The following is a 12,113-nucleotide window of genomic DNA, read 5'->3' on the forward strand; positions in this document are numbered from 1 at the left end:
TTATGCACTCAGCGATGAAGAATTGGCAATGGAACATCAGTCGTCATAAGAACTAACCTTACCTTCTCTTTCATGTTACGCTACCTGCAAGCTGAGCACGGGCGGGACCTGGTCAACCCTGTTCAGCGCTGATGCTGGCAACCAATGACAAGATCCTAGAACTCGTCACAGCTCTGGTTCCCTCGGCATGGCTGCTGGCCAGTTCTGAGCTATGGGCCACCCACTCCTGCATAGGCACTGCTTCTCAATGGGTCATGGCGTGATCCTCAAGATTATGGGCCATAATCCTCTTCTTCCTACGATGTTACACTCAATTGGAATTCTGAGTGTGGAGCCTACATTAGTTTGGCAGTATTGCTAATATGATCATGATTGTGTCAGCCCTATGGTCAGTAACTATGTTGCTTCTGTTCTGCATTGCATCTGATACAGTGTATTTAACACTGTTAGCTAAAGGTGGTTGGCTGGCACCCCGGCGGTGCATCTATTTTGCAGGTGGTTGGCTGGGCTCATAAGTAGAATATCCTCATGATCCAAAATGACTGCTCATCTTGCCACATCAAGGGTACCTGACGGTGCATCGTAAAATAGTCATACAGCTGCGTTAGCTCATGGTTATTATTCACACATTGGCTTGTAGTCCAGTCATGTATGGTAGAATGACCTTTGCTGGTCTATTGAAATCTCTTAAACGGCGCTTTCAGCCGTACTCAGTTAATCGTCTGGCTTGGGTTTCTGCTGTTTTGGGGGATTTGATATAGCATCTCATGCTCACTGCCTGTCGTTACATTATCATCTTCATATGACACTTGGCTCTGGCAGTGAGCTACCCTGGAGGACAGAGCCCTAACGCGAAGACATGCATTGCTATCTTTTCTAATTTACATTTACATTTAAGTCATTTAGCAGACGCTCTTATCCAGAGCGACTTACAAATTGGTGCATTCACCTTAAGATATCCAGTGGAACAACCACTTTACAATAGTGCATCTAAATCTTTTTTTTGGGGGGGGGGGGTTAGAAGGATTACTTTATCCTATCCCAGGTATTCCTTAAAGAGGTGGGGTTTCAGGTGTCTCCGGAAGGTGGTGATTGACTCCGCTGTCCTGGCGTCGTGAGGGAGCTTGTTCCACCATTGGGGTGCCAGAGCAGCGAACAGTTTTGACTGGGCTGAGCGGGAACTGTGCTTCCTCAGAGGTAGGGAGGCGAGCAGGCCAGAGGTGGATGAACGCAGTGCCCTTGTTTGGGTGTAGGGCCTGAAGGTACGGAGGTGCCGTTCCCCTCACAGCTCCGTAGGCAAGCACCATGGACTTGTAGCGGATGCGAGCTTCAACTGGAAGCCAGTGGAGAGAGCGGAGGAGCGGGGTGACGTGAGAGAACTTGGGAAGGTTGAACACCAGACGGGCTGTGGAGTTCTGGATGAGTTGTAGGGGTTTAATGGCACAGGCAGGGAGCCCAGCCAACAGCGAGTTGCAGTAATCCAGACGGGAGATGACAAGTGCCTGGACTAGGACCTGCGCCGCTTCCTGTGTGAGGCAAGGTCGTACTCTGCGACTGTTGTAGAGCATGAACCTACAGGATCGGGTCACCGCCTTGATGTTAGTGGAGAACGACAGGGTGTTGTCCAGGGTCACGCCAAGGTTCTTAGCACTCTGGGAGGAGGACACAAGGGAGTTGTCAACCGTGATGGTGAGATCATGGAACGGGCAGTCCTTCCCCGGGAGGAAGAGCAGCTCCGTCTTGCCGAGGTTCAGCTTGAGGTGGTGAGCCGTCATCCACACTGATATGTCTGCCAGACATGCAGAGATGCGATTCGCCACCTGGTTATCAGAAGGGGGAAAGGAGAAGATTAATTGTGTGTCGTCTGCGTAGCAATGATAGGAGAGACCATGTGAGGATATGACCGAGCCAAGTGACTTGGTGTATAGTGAGAATAGGAGAGGGCCTAGAACAGAGCCCTGGGGGACACCAGTGGTGAGAGCACGTGGTGCGGAGACAGATTCTCGCCACGCCACCTGGTAGGAGCGACCTGTCAGGTAGGACGCAATCCAAGCGTGGGCCGCGCCGGAGATGCCCAGCTCGGAGAGGGTGGAGAGGAGGATCTGATGGTTCACAGTATCAAAGGCAGCAGATAGGTCTAGAAGGATGAGAGGAGAGAGAGTTAGCTTTAGCAGTGCGGAGAGCCTCCGTGACACAGAGAAGAGCAGTCTCAGTTGAATGCCCATTCTTGAAACCTGACTGATTAGGATCAAGAAGGTCATTCTGAGAGAGATAGCAGGAGAGCTGGCCAAGGACGGCACGTTCAAGAGTTTTGGAGAGAAAAGAAAGAAGGGATACTGGTCTGTAGTTGTTGATATCGGAGGGATCGAGTGTAGGTTTTTTCAGAAGGGGTGCAACTCTCGCTCTCTTGAAGACGGAAGGGACGTAGCCAGCGGTCAAGGATGAGTTGATGAGCGAGGTGAGGTAGGGGAGAAGGTCTCCGGAAATGGTCTGGAGAAGAGAGGAGGGGATAGGGTCAAGTGGGCAGGTTGTTGGGCGGCCGGCCGTCACGAGACGCGAGATTTCATCTGGAGAGAGAGGGGAGAAAGAGGTCAAAGCACAGGGTAGGGCAGTGTGAGCAGGACCAGCGGTGTCGTTTGGCTTAGCAAACGAGGATCGGATGTCATCATTCTTCTTTTCAAAATGGTTGACGAAGTCATCCGCAGAGAGAGAGGAGGGGGGGGGGGGGAGGATTCAGGAGGGAGGAGAAGGTAGCAAAGAGCATCCTAGGGTTAGAGACAGATGCTTGGAATTTAGAGTGGTAGAAAGTGGCTTTAGCAGCAGAGACAGAAGAGGAAAATGTAGAGAGGAGGGCGTGAAAGGATGCCAGGTCCGCAGGGAGGTGAGTTTTCCTCCATTTCCGCTCGGCTGCCCGGAGCCCTGTTCTGTGAGCTCGCAGTGAGTCGTCGAGCCACGGCGCAGGAGTGGAGGACCGAGCCGGCCTGGAGGATAGGGGACAGAGAAAATCGAAGGATGCAGAAAGGGAGGAGAGGAGGGTTGAGGAGGCAGAATCAGGAGATAGGTTGGAGAAGGTTTGAGCAGAGGGAAGAGATGATAGGATGGAAGAGGAGAGAGTAGCGGGAGAGAGAGAGCGAAGGTTGGGACGGCGCAATACCATCCGAGTAGGGGCAGAGTGAGAAGTGTTGGATGAGAGCGAGAGGGAAAAGGATACAAGGTAGTGGTCGGAGACTTGGAGGGGAGTTGCAATGAGATTAGTGGAAGAACAGCATCTAGTAAAGATGAGGTCAAGCGTATTGCCTGCCTTGTGAGTAGGGGGGAAGGTGAGAGGGTGAGGTCAAAAGAGGAGAGGAGTGGAAAGAAGGAGGCAGAGAGGAATGAGTCAAAGGTAGACGTGGGGAGGTTAAAGTCACCCAGAACTGTGAGAGGTGAGCCATCCTCAGGGAAGGAACTTATCAAGGCATCAAGCTCATTGATGAACTCTCCAAGGGAACCTGGAGGGCGATAAATGATAAGGATGTTAAGCTTGAAAGGGCTGGTAACTGTGACAGCATGGAATTCAAATGAGGAGATAGACAGATGGGTCAGGGGAGAAAGAGAGAATGTCCACTTGGGAGAGATGAGGATTCCAGTGCCACCACCCCGCTGGCTCGATGCTCTAGGGGTATGCGAGAACACGTAGGCAGACGAGGAGAGAGCAGTAGGAGTAGCAGTGTTATCTGTGGTAATCCATGTTTCCGTCAGCGCCAGGAAGTCTAGGGACTGGAGGGTAGCATAGGCTGAGATGAACTCAGCCTTGTTGGCCGCAGACCGGCAGTTCCAGAGGCTGCCGGAGACCTGGAACTCCACGTGGGTCGTGCGCGCTGGGACCACCAGGTTAGAGTGGCAGCGGCCACGCGGTGTGAAGCGTTTGTATGGCCTGTGCAGAGGGGAGAGAACAGGGATAGACAGACACATAGTTGACAAGCGACAGAAGAGGCTACGCTAATGCAAAGGAGATTGGAATGACAAGTGGACTACACGTCTCGAATGTTCAGAAAGTTAAGCCTACGTTGCGAAAATCTTATTGACTAAAATGACGAAAATGCTAGCTAACTAACACAACACTACACTAATCAAGTCGTTCCGTTGTAATGTAATAGTTTCTACAGTGCTGCTAGTCGGTAGAGGTTGGCTATTATACAAAAGCAACTTTGTAGCTAGCTAACATAACATAACACTAATCAAGACGTTCCTTTGTAATGTATTTAGTTTCTACAATGCTGCTCGTCGGTAATAGTTGGCTAGGTATGGAACAATGGCGTCGCGGGGGACAGAAATAGCTGGCTAGCTAACCTAGCTAACCTCGAAAATTACTAAACTACACAATTATCAAGCTATGACAAAGACAGCTATGTAGCTAGCTAGCTAACACTGCACTAGTCAAATCGTTCCGTTGTAATGTATTAGTATCTACAGCGCTGCTAGTCGGTAACGGTTGGCTAGCTAGCGGTGTTGACTAGCTAGCAGCTAGCAGCTAGCAGTGTTGACTACGTTAGGAGGACGAAAAAAAAATAGCTGGCCTCGATAATTACTCTAATTACTCTAAACTACACAATTATCTTTGATAGCTAAGAAAAATAAATAAAAAATTGCTCAGATCAAACAAACCAAACCGTTGGTTAAATGTAAATGTGGTGTTTCTTTTCGGAAATTAAGCGTAGGCAGTTCAGAAGGGAAACCTGATATCACACCAATTGGATTCACACTAATTACATGGTCTATTTAAGTTGACCAGTTCTACACATGCTTCCTCAATGACGGATGTCACGTGCTGGTGTTTCGTCCGTGCTGCCGTAACTAGCTGTTACTTGGTATGCTTGCTGTTTCTGATATCCCACCACAGCCTCCACCTATCTGGGTTCTGTGTTTCTTTTTTCGGGGGATTTGATATAGCATATCGTGCTCACTGATTGTAGTTCTATTATAATCTTCATATGACGCTTCGCTCTGGCAGTGAGCTACCCTGAAGAAGCAGATCCCTAACACCAAGACATGCATTATGTTTTCTAATAAATCATGTATCATAGGGCAGCAGGTAGCCTAGCGGTTAGAGCGCTGAGCCAGTAACTGAAAGGTCGCTAGTTGAAATCCCCGAGCCGACAAGGTGAAAAGTCTGTGCCCTTGAGCAAGGCACTTAACCCTAATTGTGCCAGGGTCGCCGTTGGTAATGGCAGTTGTCTCAGGGGGAGAAAATATATATAAATGTTCAATACACACACACAAATGTATGCACCCACAAAAGCAACGGATGCTAATGTTGACACTAGACCTTTTAACAGTAGAAAATGATTTCTATTTTTCATATTGCACTAGAACCAGACCGGGATTCTCCTCGACCATACTGGTCCCAACCAGGTGGGCTGGATCCAGGAGCCAAAGATGAATGAGAAGATCACTGGAAAACATCTCTGCTTCCTTTTTTACATGAGAAGCTGCCAAACAGAACCTGGAAAGGGTGATCAATGGACTCATAAGGCCTGTCAACAGATCAAAAACCTGAAACAATGGATGTGCAACCACCAAGAAGTATGCCAACTCCCTTTTGATGTGAACCGACACCACAAAAATCTTGTAGGTGAGGAGGCTTCACTCTCTACACACAATGGTTGAGAAAAGGAACAATGTGACTAGTAAAAGTATCTTTATTAATGAATTCATATTTATAACCACATGTATTTGTCAGGGTACTGATAAGTGTCTTAATTATTAAATGGACTCATTTGATTCTAGTTCACATATTGAATATACTGTTTAAAGTAACTGTCCAGTGTTTCCAGATTTCAATGAAATATGACCTATAATTAATTACAATGAGTGAAAAAAAGTTTCCCTTCCAAAAAAAATAATGCAAGTATATTAAAAAGCATCTTTCCTGTGTTGGAATGGTGTGTAATGTTATGGAACTGAGAGGCATGATCGAGGGCTAGGCGTACCCCAACAACAGAATGGTGTGTAATGTTATGGAACTGAGAGGCATGATCGAGGGCTAGGCGTACCCCAACAACAGAATGGTGTGTAATGTTATGGAACTGAGAGGCATGATCGAGGGCTAGGCGTACCCCAACAACAGAATGGTGTGTAATGTTATGGAACTGAGAGGCATGATCGAGGGCTAGGCGTACCCCAACAACAGAATGGTGTGTAATGTTATGGAACTGAGAGGCATGATCGAGGGTTAGGCGTACCCCAACAACAGAATGGTGTGTAATGTTATGGAACTGAGAGGCATGATCGAGGGCTAGGCGTACCCCAACAACAGAATGGTGTGTAATGTTATGGAACTGAGAGGCATGATCGAGGGTTAGGCGTACCCCAACAACAGAATGGTGTGTAATGTTATGGAACTGAGAGGCATGATCGAGGGCTAGGCGTACCCCAACAACAGAATGGTGTGGGTGTATAACGGGCAGAAAAAATATTAATGAGAGTAGATTGGCCAGCTCATCCACAATTAGCACATTTTTGAAACCGTCTGTTTGAGAAGTTTGAGGTGGGGTTTTTGAAGGGTTTGTTCTCCAATATATGCTTTGGCCACATACAAGTATAGGATGAGTCAACAGAATATGAACTTTTAAGTGAGATTTTCACTGTACAGTTACTTTAAGTCCAAGAATTGTCTGTAACTATCATTGTTATCAGTTGACAGTCATAGAAGAATATTAGCCATCATTGGAAATGCCAGGTATTATACCTGATGCAAATCTGTTAACATGGAATAAAAGTACTATTCAGAAAAAAAATCATGTCTTGAAGATGAGAAACTGTCAAAGAGCAGAAAACTGTACCGTTGTCATACTTCCTAGACTTGTAACATATGCACTCGGGAATGCAAGAAAGGAGGATATTAATGTTACCTAAAACAGTACAAAAACACAGAAACCATGCTGGGGGAAAAATGTATTTACTTTGTAGACCAAGAAAGAGAATATTTACAACACTTACTTACTGTATCTCAGGGGGAACAAACATAGAAAGACTTCCAAAAAGTAATCTCATAAATGAAATTTCCCATTAAACAAAATAGTTAATCCTTGTTTTATAACTTAAACCAGGTCATGATTCTTCAAACATTCCCCACATAGTAACTGCCTGGCAAACAAAACGTTTTAATGACATCCATCTGCTCTTGTCCTTTTGGAGTCTTTGCATAGTTCCAATTCCCTTTGAATGGAACAGAAATAAAACCTTCGATCTGAATGACACTAGATTCATGTTAGTTGTGATTAGCCCACAGAAATGCTGTCTGATGTGGCCAATACTGTACATGGGGCTCTGAATCAGTAACAATACGTTCCCCAGTCATAGGATAAAGGGTACTCCACTCGTAGAGTAGCAAAGAGTGCAAACATTTAGGTGATCAGTTATTGAGACATGTATTAAGGACTCTCGTAAAGCCCATATAGCCTCTAAAAAATAACATACATTCAGGAAATACAGAACCAATGGTGCTAAATGTGATAGAATTTGCTTTGAATTCTGTTGTGCATCAAAGTAATATAACAACAACAAAAAGTACAAAATATCACTCTGCAACAGTCATGAGTTACAGTAATAAAGTATATCCATGTATTTGCTGTTTTGAGGTGCATTGCTAATAAAGGAGTAGTTTCTCTAAATGCCTCCCACAATGTACCAATGTAGGTCAGGGTTTCTGAGACTGATAAAAGAGAGACGTGAAATTAAAGTTTCTACTTTCGCAATATGACCTATAATGTTTAACTGTATCTTAGACAAATACGATCTGAACTATGAGAAGAGCTATGCATCTTTGACAGGCTAGCATAAATGTCATAAGCATACGTTAGACAGTAGGATGACTTTATTATAAGAAACAAAAAAAGAACATCATACATATGCTATGTATGTAACCTGTATGATTACAGTATGGCTGATGCTTTCTTCAGCTTAAAATATCCTGATTGTGTTTGTTTGGTTAGTTATAGGGAACAGCATAAAAAGCTCACCAGCACATCCCTGAGAGAACAAGAAGAAAAAAGCAACATTCACCACATAATGTTTGAATGCTCCTATAGCACAAGGTTTATTTGTTTAAATGACAATGAAAAGGTAGGCTGCAGCGTGTAAGGTTAAATGTGCTCAAAGTGCTTCATACCTGTCCATGGCCTTGTCCAGGAACCACTCAGGGTCCATTAGTAAAGACTGAATTTTCCTTGAGTGAAAAGTGAACCTTTTTCCATGGATAGACTTTGGCTTAACATCACTGAGGATATTAAAGACTTCTGGCATTATTTGAACAGTCCAACCCCCCCAAGAAAAGGGTAGAATACCCAGAACGTCTGGCCACAAAAAACTGGGACACCCTCCCACTTCATGGAAGACAACTGTGCAAAAGTTCTAGACCCCACCAGATGCAAAGGCACATGAGCCGAATGATGAGGATGAAAAAACAGTAGTAAGTAGTTACTGAAGGCTTTCAGAGTACTCAAAGCATACTGCTAATCAGTGCTAAGCCTTTTTGATAACACTCAATGTATCCACACTCACAGTCATACAACAGAGGAAACAACAGAACCAACAGAATCTCAGGACGCTACAACTCATTCAAGAGATATTTCCCTTTTATGACAAATCATATGCCGTTGTCTTTGCTTCATACCTTAAATAACAATATGAGCTAAATAAAAACAAAAATACCAAATAAAACGAGCAAGCACGGTATAACACCTCTGGTTCAACACCATGTTATTTGCCTGCCAAAGTACAGTACCTTCAGAAAGTATTCATACTTATTAAATTTTTCTTTGGTGTGTTACAGCCTGAATTCAAAATGGATTAAATCAATTTTTTTCTCACCCATCTACATACCCCATAATGACAAAGTGAAAACATGTTTTTAGAAATGTTTGCAAATTTATTGAAAATAAAATACAGATATCTCATTTACATAAGTATTCACACCCGAGCCAAAACTTTGTAGAAGCACCTTTGGCAGCGATTATAGTTGCGCGTCTTTCAGGGTAAGTCTGAGCTTTCCACACCTGGTTTGTGCAACATTTTGCCCATTATTCTTTTCAAAATTCTTCAAGCTCTGTCAATTTGGTTGTGGATCATTGCTAGACAACCATTTTCAGGTCTTTCCATAGATTTTAATTTAGATTTAAGTCAAAACTGTAACTCGGCCTCTCAGAAACATTCACCGTCTTCTTGTTAAGCAACTCCAGTGTAGATTTGGTCTTGTGTTTTAGGTTATTGTCCTGCTGAAAGGTGAATTCATCTTCCAGTGTCTGTTGGAAAGCAGACTGAACCAGGTTTTCCTCTAGGATTTTGCCTATGCTTAGCTACATTCTGTTTCTTTTTTAACCTGAAAAACTCCCCAGTCCTTAACGATTACAAGCATAATGTTGGATTCTAGTTTGAAATATACTTATTAATGTTACCATACTAGAACGTATTGATTACTTTACATGTATAAGGAATGCATATGTTCGGGTCAATAGAGGGTGTAAGAACTAGGTGTATGGAAAGTTACTGAGTGAGGAAGTGGGAGTGCAGAAAGTTTACATTCTGTCAGAACATGGTATTGTTAAATCTCATGGCTACTAAAGAGGGAAGCAAACTGCAACAGTCTGGTTTCAGTCACTGATAAGGTAGGACAGCCGTGGAGTAGGGAGGAGTGAGGAATTTGTCCCGAGGTCGGGTCAGATGAAGTGACAAGGAACAGTCCTGTTACACACATTATACTTCCATGCCCACGAGGGTTCTAGCAGGAGGCAGGGCCATGACTACACCAGTGAGAGGAACCAATTAAGTCCGGACTTGCAACAGAGATGTATTGGCTGTTTAGATGGGAAAGGAGTTGACTCAGCCTAGTAGGAGGGTATAAATATATGTGCTTGTGTAAACATGTCTTTTGTCTTTGCAACTGTTTGACCCAGTGGGGGAATAACTTGGTTTGAGCTTTTCCTAATCGTCCATTTGAGTTTTTACTCTTTGTTCAGAACCTAACAATACCCATAACATGATGCAGCCACCACTATGCTTGCAAATATAGAGAGTGATACTCCGTAATGTGTCGAATTGGATTTCCCCCAAAACATAACACATTGTATTCAGGACAAAAAGTTAATTGCTTTGCCACATTTTTTACAGTATTACTTTAGTGCCTTGTTGCAAACAGGATGCCTGTTTTGGAGAAGAAAATAAAATTCTGTACAGGCTTCCGTCTTTTCGCTCTAATTACGTTATTATTGTGGAGTAACTACAATGTTGTTGATCCATCCTCAGTTTTCTCCTATCCCAGCCATTAAACTCTGTAACCATGAGAGGTTGGTTTCGTTCCTTTCCGGCAACTGAGTTTGGAAGAACGCCTATTTTTACAGATCTACCAATAGGTGCCCTTCTTTACAAGCCATTGGAAAACCTCCCTGGTCTTTCTGGTTGAATCTGTGTTTGAAATGCACTGCTTGACTGAGGGACCATACAGATAATTGAATGTGTGGGGTACAGAGATAAGTTAGTCATTCAAAAATCATGTTAAACACTATTATTGCACACAGAGTGAGTCAATGCAACTTATGTGCAAATATTTACTCCTGAATATATTTGGACATGCCATAACAAAAGGGTTGAATACTTATTGACTGAAGACATTTTAGCTTTTCATTTTGAATTAATTAGTAAAATTAAAAAATATTCCACTTTGACATGAGGTACTGTGTGTAGGCCAGTGACAAAAAAACTACATTTAATCAATTTTAAATTCAGGCTATAACACAACAAAATGTGGAAAAAGTCAAGAGGTGTGAATACTTTCTGAAGGCACTGCAAGCCTTAAAACTAATTGGGAGTTCCACCATCAACAGCGTGGCGAGTTACATTAACAAAGAGCAATGTTATTGCTGTGTTCAAAATATGCTGCAAATGTTGTTCTATGTGTGGTGTGTATTAATCATCCAAAGTAACACACCGAGCTTGGGTTGTTGACCGCAAAGCACAGTCGATGTGTAGGAATGAGAGGTCAGTAAGCTGGATGAGGTCACATATACAAAGACCACAAACTTCATGTCCTGTTCTAAATGGTAATGGATAGGGTGGAAGACAGAGTAACTTCTTTAGTTTACCTTTAAGGCAAACTAGTGCTGGTACTTTTCCATTCTGTAGTTTCAAGGTCTTTTTCAATCTGGAGAGGTTAGAGTACTTTGTGGTAGAGACCCTCTGTGGAGTGCTGTACTAGAGGGAACTATGACCTTGCACTCTATCTGAATCACTCTTCCCCTCCCCTGGGAGGTGCGGCTAGGAGTCTGCAAAGTGATTGTGGGTGTTGGTGACAGCCTGGGTGGCTTCCTCAGGCAGTAGGGTGGGGTCAGTAAGGATGGATGTGCTAGTGCTGAACTGTCGGAGAGTGCTCAGTACCACTGGACAACAGAAAGACCAATCAGCTATACATTCATGACAGTTTACATTTTGTGTGACAAGTTACACAAAACAAGTTACAAAAAATACATGTTTTTTTCCTCCATAAAATAATTTATGAAACAGCAGACAAAGATAAAGAGGAGCTAGCATGCCTCTCAGTAAGGATTCAGATTGTGCATCTGACTCTTCATAATCCTACTTCCAAAAGCATGCTAATCAGACGGTAGTAATATATAGTCGCTAGTAAAAGTCTATGACCCAGGGAATCGATAGAACATCGCTCAGAGATGCACAAAAACAATGTACCATTAACAATGGGTGAATCTTCACTTTAACACTTGGTGGAAGCACCCTTGGCAGCCATTACAGCTTTGAATAATTTTGAATAAGACACCAACAAGTCTTAAGGCAACATATATCCATTGTTTTTGTAAAAATTGCTCAAGCTCAGTAAATTTGGTTGGGAATCATTGATGGTTAGAAATATTCGAACCTTGGCTGTGATTTTCATACAAATTTAAGTCAGGACTGAGACTGGACCATTCACTTAACACCTATTGGAAAGCCAATTCTGGTTTGTCTTTGGCATTACTTTTGTGTAATTGTCCTGCTGGAAAATACAACTGTATCCCAGGGTTAGGTATTCAGAAGACTGTGGCAGGGTTTCTCTAACTTTTTACCTGGGCTTTGCTCCTTTC

General features: G+C 43.6%; 1 protein-coding gene across 3 annotated transcripts in view; it reads right to left on the minus strand.

Moving 5' to 3' along the window:
• Window positions 1–10,940: 10,940 nt before the first annotated feature.
• Window positions 10,941–12,113, minus strand: part of LOC115164483 (MLX-interacting protein-like) — a 45,180-nt gene continuing 44,007 nt past the window's right edge. For all 3 annotated transcript variants that reach the window (XM_029717015.1, XM_029717014.1, XM_029717016.1), the window contains exon 17: window positions 10,941–11,414. In XM_029717015.1, the coding sequence (XP_029572875.1) occupies window positions 11,293–11,414 (122 nt within the window). In that variant the 3' untranslated portion in view covers window positions 10,941–11,292. The remainder of the gene's footprint in view (window positions 11,415–12,113) is intronic.

The sequence above is a fragment of the Salmo trutta genome, chromosome 27, assembly GCF_901001165.1.
Source record: "Salmo trutta chromosome 27, fSalTru1.1, whole genome shotgun sequence".
Taxonomy (NCBI): Eukaryota; Metazoa; Chordata; class Actinopteri; order Salmoniformes; family Salmonidae; genus Salmo; species Salmo trutta.